The sequence below is a fragment of the Lynx rufus genome, unplaced genomic scaffold (assembly GCF_022079265.1).
Source record: "Lynx rufus isolate CCGP_SWC_20201006 ecotype Redwood Valley unplaced genomic scaffold, mLynRuf1.p SCAF_25, whole genome shotgun sequence".
NCBI classification, from domain to species: Eukaryota; Metazoa; Chordata; class Mammalia; order Carnivora; family Felidae; genus Lynx; species Lynx rufus.
The window spans coordinates 16,966,023-16,982,883 of record NW_025814840.1 but is presented as its reverse complement, the minus strand read 5'-3'; the positions used below and the strand labels follow the sequence as shown (position 1 = coordinate 16,982,883).

Below are 16,861 nucleotides of genomic sequence, written 5' to 3'. Positions count from 1 at the left end.
GGGAAACAAAGATGAGTCAGACACATGCTCCCATGGGCGGCAAAGGACACGTTGAGTGTGATTCAGGTAGAAAATCATGAGAAAAGCGTAGGTAAAGTGCTGACTCCTACTTGGCCCAGGAGCATGTGAAAACCTAGGCACCTGTCTTTCCAAGCGTTTTTGTTTTCTCAAGATGGAAGAAGTAGGCCAGTCTGTAGCTAAGAGTATCTATTCAGCAACTAAAATAATTTAAGTTATTATAGAGTGAGAGTCTGTTGGTATCTAAGTAACAGTAATAGAGTGATTAAATATGATTTCTGATTCAGAATGTGGTATATCCGTTCAGTTCCTTTTTTCTTCCTTACTCCACTTACCACATATTCCTAAGCATTCTCCTATCAAGAGGTCTTCATGATACATGTATCATTATGCCATGTCATATTATATCATGTATATAACATTACCATATGTCATTACCCTGAGGAAGCGGAGACAAGACATATGCATCTAGAGCAATGTGATCGAGTCCAGAAGGAAACCCCACACCCCTCAGTTGTCTCTTCCGCAAAGCATTAGCAGACTTTGCCCAGCTTGACCAGTGTGCCTGGCTACATACCCGGCAACCAGCTCTTTGGCTCAGGGAAACAGTAAAATGATTTCCCTTGCCAAGAATGTTGGTTAAATATCACCATCTCTTCCTTACGCTTCTGTAATACTAACTTCTTGGCCTTCTCTAGGCCAGCATAGTGTCAGGTGGTAAGTTACCAGCATCTGTTAGGGGCTCAGTTCTTTAGTTTTCTCCGATGTGAAAAAACCAGAAAACCTCCTCAGCGTCCACCTGCGCCCAGGGAAGCCTGGTGCTAGGGGAGTGCCTCTGGGATTACCCTTTGTTCACCAGCAAAGTTGCAAAGCAATATTCTTGCCATCTTGGAATTAATTGGTCTAAGCAAGGGGTGTGTGTGTGTGTGTGTGTGTGTGTGTGTGTGTGTGTGTGTGTGAAGTATGTTTTCATCATGAGCCTTCTTAGTATTTTGTGAATTCACATGCATGTGATTTTCTTATCCTGTAACTTGCTATTACAAAACTCTGGATACCCTTGGTTCCTGAGGAAGTGTTGGTTTTTAGACTGGGAATTGGTATGCATTTCAGAGTGGCTGACAATTTAGGGGTAGATAAGAAAGTGCATTAAATGTCCTCAGAGTTTATACTGCTTTTAGAAAATACCTTTGGGGCGCCTGGGTGGCCCAGTCGGTTAAGCGTCCGACTTCGGCTCAGGTCACGATCTCACTGTGGGTTCAGGCCCCACGTCGGGCTCTGTGCTGACTGCTCAGAGCCTGGATCCTGTTTCGGATTCTGTGTCTCCCTCTCTCTGACCCTCCCCCGTTCATGCTCTGTCTCTCTCTGTCTCAAAAATAAGTAAATGTTAAAAAAAAAAAATTTTTTTTTTTTAAAAAGAAAATACCCTTCACAGGGGCACCTGGCTGGAACAGCATGTGACACTTGATCTCAGGATTGTGAGTTTGAGCCCCACGTTGGGCATAGAGATTACTTAAAAAAGAAAGAAAAAAATAGGTATCTTTCACGTAGGGTATCATTACTTCAGTTGGTAGAGCCTAAAACCAGAACCTGGCTCTTGAAAGTAAATCTGTCAGGTCCCTAACGTTGATGCATACACTAGCCTAAGACTCCCATCAGGGAACCCATCCCATTCCTTTGCTGCCTGAACGCATTGTCTTTGTGTGTAGATAATGAAGCTGCTGAAGAAGTTATCCAGTCCAACCTTCTTCTGCATTCCAACATCGCCAGCCTTGTCAAAGACCAGGTGGTTCTGAACGTGGACTCCGGAGACTCAGAAGTGGTCCATGGGCTTCTCTTCCAGCATATCACTCTCCTCATGTGCTCAGCTTACAGGAACCAGTTGCTCAACATTTTTGTCCGCCCTTCCTTAGTAGCCATGGCACTGCACATGACACCTGGGTTGCGGAAAGGTAACTTTCGGGAATGTGGTCTTGAACTTTAGAAGAGACCTGGCCGTTCAGCTCCGTATATAGGGAGCAGCATTTGAAGCCTTATCACGCTCAGCCACATGTGTGCGTCCCAGACACCGTCAAAGAAGGGGCCCTGCGTACTCAGAAGAAGCTAGGCTTGTTCCCTAAATACATGGCCATCCACTTAACATTTGGGAGTTGAAAGGGGCCTAAGAAATCATCTAGCCTGAACCTCTCCATTTATAAGTAAGGGAAGTGAGGCCTGGAAAGGTACCTAATCACCTAAGGAAGGTTCTGGGACTAGAGCACGGCTGTCCTTGTCCCGGTCAGCATGGGCACAACAATCCAGCAGCGCAGGAGTGCTTACTAGATACCCAGTAGCGTCCCAGTGGCGATGAGGAGTGTAAACAATGAATAGAACCGTTTTTGTCCACCGGAACCTGTAGTCGAGGTCAGGGGTTTTCTACCCAGGCTATGCTGGGATTACTAAGGGCGAGCCCCGTTCTGATTCAGTGGGTCTGGAGTGTGGCCCACACATTGCTGTGCTTGTTTTTGTTTTTCAAAGCTCCAAAGATAGAATTATCGGTGCCAACCATAGACCTTTAGCATTGGAATGAACCTCACAGGTCCTGTGTCCATGCCCTCATTTTGTGGATGGGGAAATGGCCCTGGAGAGAAGTCAGACAATTTAGTTCAAGACCCAGGAAACTCAAATCTTGATCTGAGGTTTCTTACATTGAAATTCATTCACAATCAAGGATCACATGCATGGTCTTCTAGAGTGTTGGGGACACCCTGAAATTGGAGGCAACATTTCCTGTCCATGCGTCTGTATATTCTTCTAATGAGAAGTTCATAGCATATGTCAGAAAAATGAAGAAGGCTCTGTGGTTGATGGGCGAGGTAGACCTACGTGTCTGAAGAATCCGTGTTTTCTGCTGTGTGCTGGTGTCTTCTAGTGCTAAAGATACAGTAAAGACAGCAGGAAATATGAATAGAGAAGGGACTGAAGTAAGTCATTGCTTCCCTTCTCTACTAAGGAACCATGGGCAGGGGAAAGTGAAGGACCCTAGTGTCCAAGAAATGTGGCATCTTGTTCGTCACCAAACTGACTGGTTTGAGGCCTAGTTGTGATTAAGATTCAATATTGAAACTGCTAAACTATAGTTTGTTCTGTACGTAAAATTTGGATTGGTTATAGCTTCCTTTGGGGGCCCTAATTCTTGTCCCTGCCTTTGAATAACATGCCTTTGAAGCAGTGCATTTTGGAAAGTCAAGGACTTCTTGGTACTCCCTTCAAAAGCAATGTTGTAATTTGATGTAATTAATTTATTTCCAGAGGATGTCTACAGTTGCTTTCGCTTCCTGGTCAGTGTTTTTTCAGATGAGTTCATCTTCCTTCCAGGAAACACAGTCAAGGTAAATCCTTACAGCCGAAGAGCCCGAGTGTGTTCGCAGTGTGAGTTCTGGAAATGGTAGGCTTGCATCCACGAGTGTGACCTCCCTTTCTCCAAGGCTTCATTTGGCAGAATTAAAGAGACACTTGGACACTCACAGCTCAGCAAGCTCTGTTTTGGTTCTTGGTCAAGTTTAATCAGTAATGTAGGGCTTATTCGGTGAGAAGAGTCTTTCTTTCAACCTTCAGTGCAGCCACTGTAAATAAATCAACACCATTTTGTTAAAAATTTACCAACCAGCAGGGGCACCTGGGTGGTTTGGTTCATTAAGCGTCCAACTCTTGGTGTAGGCTCAGGTGATGATCTTGCGGTTTCTTGAGTTTGAACCCCGTGTTGGGCTCCGTGCTGGCAAGCATGGAGCCTGCTTGGAATTCTATGTCTGCTTTCTCTCTGCCCCTCCCCCACTTGCTCTGTCTGGCTCTCTGGCTCTCTCTCTCTCAAAATAAATAAATAAACTTAAAACAAAATATACCGACTGCCACACGTTTTCCCGTTAACAACTTGTTGGAATGTGTCGGGCCTCTTGCTTTGAGATTGGCGAGCAGTAGTGTTACCCAGTGGTATAGACAGCTCATGAGGAATCGGGCTCCCAGATTCCCGGTAGTTTGCTGGCCCGCTGGTTTGCCGCGGCGGGCGGTGTACCAGGATGGCAAGTAGTTAGGTTTCTGTACGCTGTGCCAGGGAGCACAGGTTTTCCTCAGTTGAAAATGAGGGCAGCAGATTTTGAGCATAAGCATAACCCCACATATTTTGAGGACCTGCTGTATGTCCTTCCTGTTGGAATGTAAGGAGTGTGGCCATGCAGAGTGAGAAAATCCATCCCCCGGGTCGTGATTTCTGAGGCTTATGAATCTTCTGTGTGTTTGCTGTTTGAGGTTCCGCATTTTGCGTGTTAGCACACACGCTTCTCTGGCTGCTAACAACCAGAACCTTCTGGAAGGGTTGTGGAATTAACTGGTGTTCTCTCAGTGTCCCCGTTAACCTAAATTAGTGGATGCACTCTGTCTTCTCCTCTTCCTTCCCAGGACTTTGAAGAAGGCTGTTACCTGCTCTGTAAAAGTGAGACAATACAAGTGACAACAAGGGACATCCTAGTTACCCCGAAAGGAAATCCTGTCTTAGAATTTTTAATAGGCCTCTTTAAACCTTTTGTGGAATCTTATCAGGTATGTAACTCTTAGGAAGTTCTGCTTCATCCTCCCGTATCCGGTATAACTAAGATCCCCCCAGCCTGTACTTCCTTCTGGTCCCAAGGGCAAGTGTCTCCCCCAGGTGAATGGTGGAACAGTAGGGAGATTGATCAATAGGGTGAAAGATTCACCTCTCAGGTGATTCACGCTCTCAGACCCCAGAGGGTAGCAGCTTTATGACGCCACATAACTGCACTTACACCCAAGCAATGTCATGCTGTATCTTAACAGCTGTTTTCGTAGCACGTAGCAAGGTGTTTGATACATCATAGGCGCGCAGTAAATGCAAGACTTGAATGATACAGAAAGTCATTTCTATCAGAATTTCTATACAGAAATTATTTCTATCACTAAAGGCTGATGTTGGAAGGGAAAGGAAAGGTTGGGGTGCAAGCATCAGAAAGAGTGTGTCAGAGCTCTAGGAGTGCTTTGAGAGGGGGGAGGGTCTATATGCCCGGCAGGAACTGTGCCAGGATTCAAAGGGAGAAGGGGAGTTTGCAGTGGAAGCTCTCAAGGGACTGTACATATTTGCAAGAAGAGGGCTCTGTTTCTGAGTTCTGTGCACCGGTTAGAGGCACCGGGGACTGACCTCCTGGCAGAGCGGCGCTCTGGCCTATGAAATAGTTCTTGTACAAAGTCTGGCACTTAGTAAATAAATGATAAATGCTCCTTCTATCTCAAAGCACCTTTCAGTGCTAGAAGCCATCAGCATTTGGGGCCTATTAGGTGTTTTTAGAGAAAAAACAGTTGCAAAACTTTCGGTCCTCTCTTCCTAAGCAGTGTAAGATCTGTTAAGCTGATGGTGATTCACTTAATTTGCAACCCATCAAAGTGAGAAATTGTATTTTAATAAATGTCAATACTATTTCAAACTCTTTTTTCTAACTATAAGCAGTGATACGAGCTCAAGAGGGACCCAAGAATTCTGTGGCTTTTCTGTGCCCAAACCCTGGAGGGCATTTATTCTGCTCTTACATAAAGTATCTTTCTGTGACGAGGGGCACTATCACGTTACTGGCTGTCCTATTGTATTTGGCTGCGTTTTTCTCTTTCTGTTAAAACCAGATAATTTGCAAATACCTCTTGCACGAAGAAGAAGACTACTTCACTGAGAAACAGTACTTGGATGGAGTTAGAAAATTCACCAGTGAGCTTCTTGATCAAGGTCAGTCACACCCCTGTGGGTGGTGATTTCCTGTGGTTGAAAACAAGAAGTGGTCCACTCACTTCTTTCTCTGTCCCAGGTGCCTCGCAGTGTTATGACGTATTGTCTTCCGATGTACAGAAAAATGCCTTAGCAGCTTTTGTGAGGCTAGGTGTGGTAGAGAAGAAGAAAGTGTAAGTACTGCGTGGGACCGCATGGGTGCTGAAGGGGCGGCGACGGCTAATGACAATTGAGCCCCGAATCCAGACAAAGTCGTAGAAATAGATGATCTGTAAACATTATACCATACCTCCCTCACCCATCTGCTGATGGGTCACGTCAGTATGAGTTACTGTGGAAATTTTATGTGGATATGAACAAAAATGATACTAAAGCAAAAAAAGTGTTTTAGGCCAGCAGTTTGGCTTTGACCTAATATTGAAATTTATAGATTAATTATAAGAAAGATTTTGGGGGAGCACAGTAGAGTGTGTGTGCATGTATACACTTGTATATGCCCACGTGCAATACCTAAATACATACGTGTATGTGCAGATCGTTAGATGTTTCCTCTTCTGAGTGAATGAAGGTAAGAGCGGTCAAGCTTACGGACGGCTGGCTGGCTCAGTCAGTGGAACATTCAACTTTTGATCTCAGGGTCGTGGGTTCGAGCCCCACACTGGGTGTACAGATTACTACTAAAAAATAAAATAAACTTGAAAACAAAAGAAAAGTAGTCTTACTGTATAAATAATGAACATTGACTGTATAAATAATGAACATTCCCCCCACCCAAGTTTATGCGATAAGAGTTTTTTGCATTTTCTTCCCCTAGAAATAGTCACAGTGTATTTAATGTGAATGAACCTGCCACGACAAAATTAGAAGAAATGCTTGGTAAGTACAGTTTAGTGACATATGTGGTTTCACATTGTATTTATCACCATACAGTAAAACAAGAAAATATACTGTGGCACCAGAGACTTCATCAAAATGAACAACAGTAGAGTTTTAATATAAAGAGAACTATTTATATTACCTAGGTTTTTCCAAAGGGAAGTGAGGACAAAGTGCAGAGAACATACAGCAAGCATAAAATGGGCAGTCTCCTCACAACATAACAACTATCAGCTTCTAGGGACGCCTGTCTGGCTCAGTAGGTGGAGCGTGTAATTCTTGATCTCAGAGTTTGAGTTTGAGCCCCACACCAGGTGTAGAGATTACTTGAAAACAAAACCTTTAAAAGAAATTATGTGGGGCAGCTGAGTGGCTCGGTTAATTGTCCAACTCTTGATCTCAGCTCAGATCTTAATCTCAGGGCTCATGAGTTCAAGCCCCACATGGAGCCTACTTAAAATTTTTTTCATTAAATTAAAAAATTATCGGCCTCAGGGACACCTGGGTGACTCGGTTGAGCGTCCAACTTCAGCTCAGGTCATTATCTCCTGGTTCGTGAGTTCAAGCCCCGCATTGGGCTCGCTGCTGTGAACATAGAGCCCACTTTGGATCATCTGCCTCCCTCTCTATGTCCCTCCCCTGCTCATGCTCTCTCTCTCTCTAAAATAAATACACATTAAAAAAAAATTATCAGCTTCTAGCATAATTAATCAGGGCCTGAGATCTGGACCCTTCACATCCAGTCTTATCGGACATGGAGAAAATACCTCTCATCTGAGTCCTTGGATTCATTTTCTCCCTGTCTACTCTTGGATCCCTTCTTTCCCCGGTGAAGGGTTGGGGTCAGTGTTCACAGCATATAGACTTTCTGAACTCAGAATTGGGGCCGACAGCACCTCCTTGGGAGAATAATCCAGCCTTACTCTTCTCCAGATGCCATTGGCTTATCAACAAATAATCCAGTCCAGAAAGGCAGGGTCATTTGTTTATGGTATGCAAAGAGAGTTGAGAGTATGGATATAAGCAAAGAGATCTAAAGGTCAGAGGAGATAGCAAACATTTCTCATAGGAATGATGGGATAGTTTTAGAAGGGGAGAGTGTTAGCATCTGAAAAAAAAATACTTGTCTGCTGATTATATTGAATAAGCACTACATCGTTGAGTGGATATTCTCACAAGTAGCAGTTTTGTACCCCTACATGAAATTCAGTACATTTGTCAAACCTACATGAAAGAGCTTTAGGCAGATGTCCGCCAGGATGAAGGGAAAACCCGGACGGGGCGTGTGGCTGACAGAGAAGGGTTGAAGAGAAAGGGTAGACGGACAAAGGAATGGTTGACATAAATAGCGAAGGTGGGAATGCTAGTTTCTTGCTGAAGAAAATATGAATGATGAAATCCCAGTCTTCTGTCATATTATGTCTGCAATCTCAGAACATGCAACCTTTGAGTTTGGTAAGAGGTGCGTATAACCAAAACAAACCCTAAATAAAACCCTCATTCAGTGAGGATGACAGAATGGATTTCTTAATCATGGATGGCAAATGTAACGTGGGTGTGGATGTACTAGAACGTAGGAGGCTGGAAGTTCAGAAAGCAGACTGGGTTCTAATCCTGGCTCTGGGCCTGGCCAGTGGGGCGGCAGTGGGAGTAGAGCAGGGGAGGGGCTGCTGCTTCCCCTGCGGACAGGCAGGTGTCTCCGTCGGGGCTTTGTCAGCCTGTGAAACCACACAGGTGTCAGGCTTAAACAGCTGTATGGGGATGGGCAAACTCAAGGTCATTTCATGAGCTGGTTTTTTTTTCCTTAGGTTGTAAGATACCCCTAGGAAAGCCGGCAACTGCAAAACTCTAATAATTGCCAAACAGTTATGCGAAATGTGGTCACATAATTGCTGTCATCTGAGGACTCTTATTCCAGCAAGCAGTGATGTGAAGGAAGAGAGTCATCTGCTCGTGCTTCACGAGACGTGAGAGCCACGGGCTCGGCAGAGAGGAAGAGGTAGCCGGTGTAAGCAATCAGTGTAACTCTCTCCACCGTGACGGTTCAAAAGGCATCTGTGTCCGACTCTGTGTGTGTTTTAAAATAAAACAGTCTTTTGGAAACATGTTTGGAAAAACAAAGCCCAGCTCCTATTTCACTAACTTGTTACACGTATTATACATTTACACCGACTTGTTGAATTGCAGTGTGACATCACGAAAGGCGGTGGCTGTCGGAAGTGGCACACCTATATTTCCTGTGGCTTCCTTCACCTCACGTGGCGTCAAACAAGTACCAGTTTGACGGAGGTGTGTGATAAATCAGCCAGCTTACATGAAAGCTTGCCGCCCGGGGGCCTTAAGCGATAAAGCTGCATTGGAGAAAGTATGTGCAACAAAGAGACGTTATGTGATTGATCATAAATAGGCTTAAGAATCCAGGAGAAGAAGAGTTCGAAATAAGATGGGTGACACCAAAAACTGTGACAGCCAGCCACCACTGGGAGTGGCATTTAAGCTAAGAATTAAGATGAGTGCCAGCCCTCCCAAGTGTGGGATTGGGGGGACAGAGCGGGGACAGAGGAGCAGAGTGTGCTGAGAGAAGGGTGATCACAGTGTTCTGGGGTTAGTTCTGGAGAACCCGAAAGGCCAACGTGGCTGAAACCACAGTCGTGGGCAGCGGAATTAAAAAGAAAGGCAGGTGTATTAGTCTGCTTAGGCTGCCATAACGAAATACCAGATTGGGTGGTTTAAACAGCAGAAATTCGTTTTCTGACAGTTCTGGAGGCTGAAAGTCCCAAGATCAAGGTGCCAACAAGGTAGGTTTCATTCCAAGGCCTCTCTTCTGGGCTTGTCGGAGGCCACCATGTTGCTATGAGCGCACACGGTGGTCCTGCCCTCGTTATTCTGTGTAGCCCCAATGACCTCCCAAAGGCTCCCTCTCCACAGTCACGTTTGGGAGAGTTTGGGCTTCAGCATCAGAATTCAGGGCTCACAATTCAGTCCACAGCAGCAGGGTTAACACATGGGGACTGAGGGACTCTCGTAAGACATTTGAACTGGAACGTAAGTGCCGTGGAAAATGTTGGAAGGTTTCGGCATGTGGTGCCAGGACTTGCTGTGTCCAGATTCCTGGAATGTGCATTTGTTTTGCAGAGGCCAGGCGGTTTCTGCTGCACGTGCAGATTGTGGAGAGCTGCTGTGCTGGTCCACACGTTGGTGGCAGAGGGGCCCTCCGTGTGGCTCTGCTTGTATGGAAAGCCAGAGATTTATGTGTGTTGACAACAAGAAGTCAATTAAACAGTGTTCCTGGCAAAGGATTTCATGGCATGCCAGCTAGACGGGGACACAAAGCTGACCATCCAGGGAGAGAGAGTGAGTTCAAAGCAGCTGGCAACCTGGGACCCTGGCCAATTCCTCCCGAGTAGATGTGCCTTCGAAAGAGTCCCCATACAGCCGATTTTGGTGGTTTGGTTTTCTCCATGACAGTCGTGCTATGCATATAAATGTTGAAAACTGAGTAAGACGACTTATTTACATTTAACACGTTTCAGGTCTGGGGGCAAAGCCTGGGGTTCTGGGCACAGGTGGCTACGGACTTGTCTCCTGGCCAGCTCTGACGTCCGAGCCAGCAAGTAAGCAGATAAAGAGAGGGGCAGGAAGAGGGGCGGGGGTGGCCAAAACCAAATGAGGCTTTGCAGCAGAGGCTCTGCTCCCCTAAAACCCCCTGGGATCACCCAGGCAAACCTAAAGTTGTGGGGAATAGCGTGCTCCCTATGCTAACGTACTTTCAAAGCATGCTATCCTACCCCACGTGTGCTCCTTTACACACACGTGGTTTCAGACCACACTGCTGTGCCTACGCCCTTCCACTCCATCCCATCTATAAATCCTGAAGCTGCCACTGCTTTGAAGTGGGTAGAAAGGCCCCTAGCACGTGGCTTTCCAAGTCTGCTCTCCCAACACAATGTTGCAGCTGAGAATGCAGGGTCTGGAACCCAACCGGGTTTGAAATCCAACGCTGCCATCTGCCAGCCCTGTGTTCTTGTAGGATTTCCTTATACTCAAAGCCTCAGCTTCCTTCTCCATCAACCAGGGATGATGATCCCTCTTGGGCTGTGAGAAACGGGAATGCTGGGGGGCTCAGTCAGTGGAGCATGGGACTCTTGATCTCGGGGTCATGAGTTCAAGCCCCATGTTGGGTGCAGAGCTTACTTCAAAAAGCAAAAAGAAATTTCTGAAATTTCTAAGGAACTTCCCAAACTCAACCCCCAAAAAACAATCCAGTGAAGAAATGGACAAAAGACATGAATAGACACTTTTCCAAAGAAGACATCCAGATGGCTAACGGACACATGAAAAAATGCTCAACATCACTCATCATCCGGGAAATACAAATCAAAACCACAATGAGATACCACCTCACACCCGTCAGAATGCTAACATTAACAACTCAGGCAACAACAGATGTTGGCGAGGATGCAGAGAGAGAGGATCTCTTTTGCACTGCTGGTGGGAATGCAAACCGGTGCAGCCACTCTGGAAAACAGTATGGAAACAGTATTAAAAAACAGAACTACCCTGTGACCCAGCAATTGCAGTGCTAGGAATTTACCCAAAGGATACAGGAGTGCTGTTTCAAAGGGGCACATGCACCCTAATGTTTATAGCAGCGCTATCGACAATAGCCAAAGTATGGAAAGAGCCCAAATGTCCATTAACTGGTGAATAGATAAAGAAGATGTGGTATATATATATATATACAATGGAGTATTACTCGGCAACCAAAAAGAATGAAATCTTGCCATTTGTAACTACATGGATGGAACTGGAGAGTATTATGCTAAGTGAAATAAGTCAGAGAAAGACAAATATCATATGACTTCACTCCTATGTGGAATTTAGATACAAAATGGATGAACATAAGGAAAGGGAGGCAAAAATAATATAAAAACAGGGAGGGAGACAAAACATAAGAGACTCTTAGATATAGAGAACAAACAGGGTTGCTGGAGGGGTTGTGGGTGGGGAAATGGGCTAAATGGGTAAGGGGCACTAAGGAAGACACTTGTTGGGATGAGCACTGGGTGTTATAAGTAGGGGATGAATCACTGGAACTTCCTCCTGAAATCATTATTGCACTATATGCCAACTAACTTGGATGTAAATTTAAAAATTTTTTTAAAAAATAGAAATGCCGGTAGCATATTTGAAACAGTCTTTGGCAATAAGTGTAATCTTATTACACTTCTACTTATCTTTATCTTATCTATCTACTTATTATCTTCTACTACTACTGACAGGGACAAACCCTAGTTGGCTTCTCAAAGAAGATGAGATTGGATGCTTTCAGGTGATTTCTGTGGCTGCAGATGCATGTGCCTCAGCCCAGCTGCTCAGCCCAACAGCATCATGCTGTGCGCTGCCCCAGTACCTCATCCACAGACACCTGTCATGTTCCAAGTTCAGCTGAGCGGTGCTGGAAATCACAACTTTTCCCTACATCTCTTCTTCCATTAATAGAATGGGAACATTCAATGTAGGGTAGAAAGTAGATTTTGATGTATTGTTTGACTTTGTTCATTCCTTTCCTTTCTTTCTGTCTTTTTTTCTAAATTACCAACTCTGACAGAAGCACAAATCTCCCATCGACAAATTCAAACATCTAGGCAGCTGAGTGGCTCAGTCGGTTGAGCATCGATTTGATTTCAGCTCAGGTCGTGATCTCATGGTCCGTAGGATCGAACTCTGCTTCAGGCTCTGCACCGACAGCATGGAACCTGCTTGGGATTCTCTCTCTCTCCACATTTCCCCACCATGCACGCACATGTGCACTCTCTCATAATAATAAATAGGCTTAAAAAAAATAGATTCAAGCATCATTTTTTTCTAGAGCCATCTCTGGACCTGCTGCACAGCTGTCAACCTCGGATTTCCCTTCACTGTTCTCTTGACAATTCCCTTCACTTTTCTGTGGTGGATTCCCCTCTTTGGGGTCACATTTATTCCCTTTTGTTTATCAATTCTAGTGAAGCCTATCTTCCAACTGTAGGAGGGATTAATGTTGTAGACATCACCTTGTCTTTTTTCCATGCACAGTTGTCTGACAATTTAGCTGGGTATAGAAATTCTAGTTTAGAAATAATTTTCTACGAACATTTTGAAAGCGTATTTCTCCATTGTCTTCTAGTTTCTAAAGTTATTTTTCTCTGAAGTCAAAAGAACATTCTGATTCCTGAATACAAACTATTTGCCTTCTCAGGAAGTTTTTAGGATCTGTTTTTTATACTTTCTGAAATTTCAGGTGATGTGCTTTGTTGTGTTTTATGTTTTGTTTTGTTTTTGTGGCTTAGACAAATTTATGATCTTACAGTTGCCAAGGTCAGAAGTCTGAAAGGAGTCTTGCTAGGATAAAATCAAGGTGTCCCCTTGATCCAGAGGCTCTAGTAGGAGAATCAGTATCCTTGCCTCTCCCAGCTCCTAGAGGCTCCCTTCATTCCTTGGCTTGGGGCTTCTTCAAATCCAGCAATGTCAGGTGGAGGCCTCATTCTACATCCTCTTGTTTTTTCTCTTCCATATTCCTCTTCCACTTTTTTTTTAATTGAGATATAACTGACATTACAGTATATGAGTTTCAGGTGTACAAGGTAATGATTTGATATCTGTATATATTACAAAATGATCACAATTAAGTTCAGCTAATATCTGTCACCATACATAGTTCTAAAAGCTTTTTTTCTTGTGATGAGAACTTTCAAGATCAAATCTATCTACTTTCAAATATGCAATACAGTACTAACTAAAGTCACTATGCTGTGCATTACATCTTCCTGACTTGCTCATTTCATAACTGGAAATTTATACCTATAGACTGCTTTCACCTATTTCACGCATCTCCAAACCCCTTTCAGAGAACCACCAATCTCTTCTCTTTATCCATGAACTAACTGATTTTTGTTGTTGTTGTTTTTGGGAGGGGTGGTTTCTTCGATTCTACCTATAAGTGAAATCATACAGTATTTATATTTTTCTGTCTGCCTTATTTTATTTAGCATAATGCCCTCAACTTCTATCCATGTGGTTGCAAATGGCAAAGTTTTCTTCTTTTTCATGGCTGAATAATATTTCATGTGCATGAACCAAACCTTTTTATCCATTCATTCATGAATGGACACTTCGGTTGCTTCCATGTCTTGGCTGTTGTAAACAATGCTGCAGTGAAATGGGGGTGCAGGTATCTTTTCATTTCTTTTGGGTAAATTCCCATAAGTGGAATTACTGGGTAATATGGTAATTCTATTTTTAATATTTTGAGGAACCTCCATACTGTTTTCCACAGCGGCTGCACCAATTTACATCCCTACCAACGGTGCACGAAGATTCCCTTTTCTCCACATCCTCACCAACATTTATTTCTTGTCTTTTTGAAGACACCTAACCTTCTTAGCCATTCTAACAGGTGTGAGGTGATATCTCAGTGTGATTTTAATTTGCGTCTCCCTCAGGATGAGTGAGACTGAGCACCTTTTCGTGTACTTGTTGGCCATCTGGACGTCCTCTTTGGAAAAATATCTGTTCAGAGCCTCTGCCCATTTTTTAATTGGATTGTTTTTTGGCTACGGAGTTGTATGAGTTCTTTACATATTTTGGATACTAACTCCTTATCAGATGTGTGATTTGCAAATCTTTTCTCCTGTTCAGTAGGTTGCCTTTTCATTTTGTTGATTTGTTGTCAATGTTTTTAAATTCTTTATCCTGGTCCCTCAGTGGACCTTTTTAATAGATGCGTGTTCTTCAGTGCTAGGGAATGTCCTTGTATTATTTCTTTTATAACTGTCTTCCTTCTGTTTCCTCTACTCTTTACAGCTAAAAGTCATATTATTTTATTTTAGGACCCTCTGGCTTCTAATTTGCTAACCCCCTGTCTTTGTTTGAGGGACACACTACCATCTTAATGAGATTTCCCCAGATGCCTAGCGACCTCTGCCTATCTATCCACATTGAGGAGTGAGACGGGACTGAGCTGATCGGCAGCCCTCGTTTCTCCAGAGAGGAATCGTTTGGTCTCCTAGCATCCGGGAGCCTGGGGGGTCTCCTCCAGCGTATACGCTTTCACAGCACCCGGCCCCGGTGTGCTCGGTGAATCTAAGACTAGGGTCACGTTGGTTTAACCTCTTCAGAAAGTAAGTCTCTAACCCGGAGGATGAGGAACCGCTGCTGGGAGGGGCGAGGTGGGCGGCCTTTTAGGACTCTGACTGCTTCTCTCACAGGTTCCCAGGCTCCTCCTCACGATCCTGCCTCTCCTGAGCCTCGCTAGGGTTCCGGGGCTGGGTTCCCTGGCGCACATTGGTTGGCTTCGTTTCCTGCAGGTTAAGGTTTTGATCTCCTAAGTCAGGTGACTTTCAGCGCACGCCTGCGACGTTTTTGCCAGATTTCTCTCAATCGCCTACTTTGAAAAAAAAAAGAGAAAAAGAAAAAAGCTTAGGGGTGCCTGGGTGGCTCAGTCAGTCAAGCCTCCGACTGCAGCTCAGGTCATGATCTCATAGTTTGTGAGTTCGAGCCCTGCATCGGGCTGTGTGCTGACAGCTCGGAGCCTGGAGCCTGTTTCGGATTCTGTGTCTCCCTCACTCTCTGCCCCTTCCCCATTCACACGCTGTCTCTCTCTCCTTCAAAAATAAATCAACATTTTTTTTTAAAGTGTAAAAATCGCTTATTAAAACGGAAGGTAATGTTATGCTCAAAAAACCGAAGGTGACTTTCACCCAGCACACTCCTTGTCTTGTGCAACAGCGTCTGAACTGAGGAGCTTAATTTGGGGGAAGCAGGTGGGGAGCCGGGGGACCTTGGGCTCATGTCAGGCCTTGACGGGCTGGCTGTGTCCCCTGCAGAGGGAAGACTTGCGGCTTACTTGTTCTATTTGAGTAACACTTACCGGGCGCTTACTGTGTGCCAGGCACTTCTAGAAGTGCCTTCCAGACATTAGCTCTTTTTTTTTTTTTTTTTTTTTTTTGAGAGAGAGAGAGAGAGAGTGCGTGCAAGCAGGGGAAGGATCAGAAGGAGAGAGAGAGACAGAGAGAGAATCCCAAGCAGGCTCCACCCTCTCATTGCAGAGCCCCACATGGGACTCGATCCCACAACCCTGGGGAAACGACCTGAACCCAAACCAAGAGTCGGATTCTCCACCAACCGAGCCACCAGGTGCCCCAAAACGTTAACTCTTTGAGTGCTCGGGACGAGTGTGCAGAGGGTCGTGTGAGGATTACCCCCTTTTCATCAACAAGGGAAGTGGGCCCCGTGGAAGGTCAGCGACACGAGGGAGTAAATCATCTTCTGGTTCCATTCACATGAATTTTGTGAAAGAATCATGAACTAACAAGACTATAAAGTCCAATTCTTGTTTCCATGAAAAACAAGACAAAACAAAAATCTCGGGCCAGGGGGTTAATGGCCAGAGCAGCCGGAACCCAGGCAAAGGCCCAGAGCTGGGGCAGTGACACCGCTGGGCCATGGGGGATGGCGTGACTCCAGAAGCCCTAGGACCCTGCTGGGGATGGAACAGCCCTGGACTGGGAGCCTCAGGTTCTCAGGTGAGGTGGCTAGGGCTTCCGGCTGCCCATGGCTTTCCCGTCAGTGCCCGACCCACCTCCCACCCCACTAGGCCCCCTCTCTGTCCCCCCTCCCTCCCTCTCTCCCTCCCCTCTGTCCCTCCTTCCCTCTCTCTATCCCTCTCTGTCCCCCCCACCTCCCTATTTTTCCCTCTCTCTGTCCCTCTCTCCCCCCCCATCCCTCTCTGTCCCTCTCACCCCTCATCCGTGCCCTAGATCAGCTCTGTCCAGTAGAATATTCTGTAATGATGGAGATGTTTTATAACTGCATAGTCCGATAGGGTATACACTAGCCATCTGTGACTACTTAGCTCTAGTAATGTGGTTAGTATATCCAAGGAACTGAGTTTATTGTTATTATTATTATTAATAGTATATATATATATATTTATATTTTTTAATGTTTATTTTTGAGAGAGACACACAGTGAGAGTGGGGGAGAGGCAGAGAGAGAGGGAGACACAGAATCCGAAGGAGGCTCCAGGCTCTGAGCTGTCAGCACAGAGCCCAACAGGGGGCTCGAACTCACGAACCGTGAGATCATGACCTGAGCTGAAGTCGGAGGCTTAACTGACTGAGCCACCCAGACGCCCCTAGATAATTTGTATATATTTTTTAAGTT

The 16,861-nt window shown here is 45.0% G+C and overlaps 1 protein-coding gene across 1 annotated transcript in view; it reads left to right on the top strand.

The window, feature by feature from the left end:
• Positions 1–8,776, top strand: part of GNPAT (glyceronephosphate O-acyltransferase) — a 33,046-nt gene extending 24,270 nt beyond the window's left edge. The window contains exons 10-16 of the mRNA XM_047088563.1: positions 1,725–1,967; positions 3,307–3,386; positions 4,450–4,590; positions 5,680–5,779; positions 5,859–5,952; positions 6,594–6,655; positions 8,464–8,776. Of these exons, the coding sequence (XP_046944519.1) occupies positions 1,725–1,967; positions 3,307–3,386; positions 4,450–4,590; positions 5,680–5,779; positions 5,859–5,952; positions 6,594–6,655; positions 8,464–8,507 (764 nt within the window). The 3' untranslated portion in view covers positions 8,508–8,776. The remainder of the gene's footprint in view (positions 1–1,724; positions 1,968–3,306; positions 3,387–4,449; positions 4,591–5,679; positions 5,780–5,858; positions 5,953–6,593; positions 6,656–8,463) is intronic.
• Positions 8,777–16,861: the final 8,085 nt, after the last annotated feature.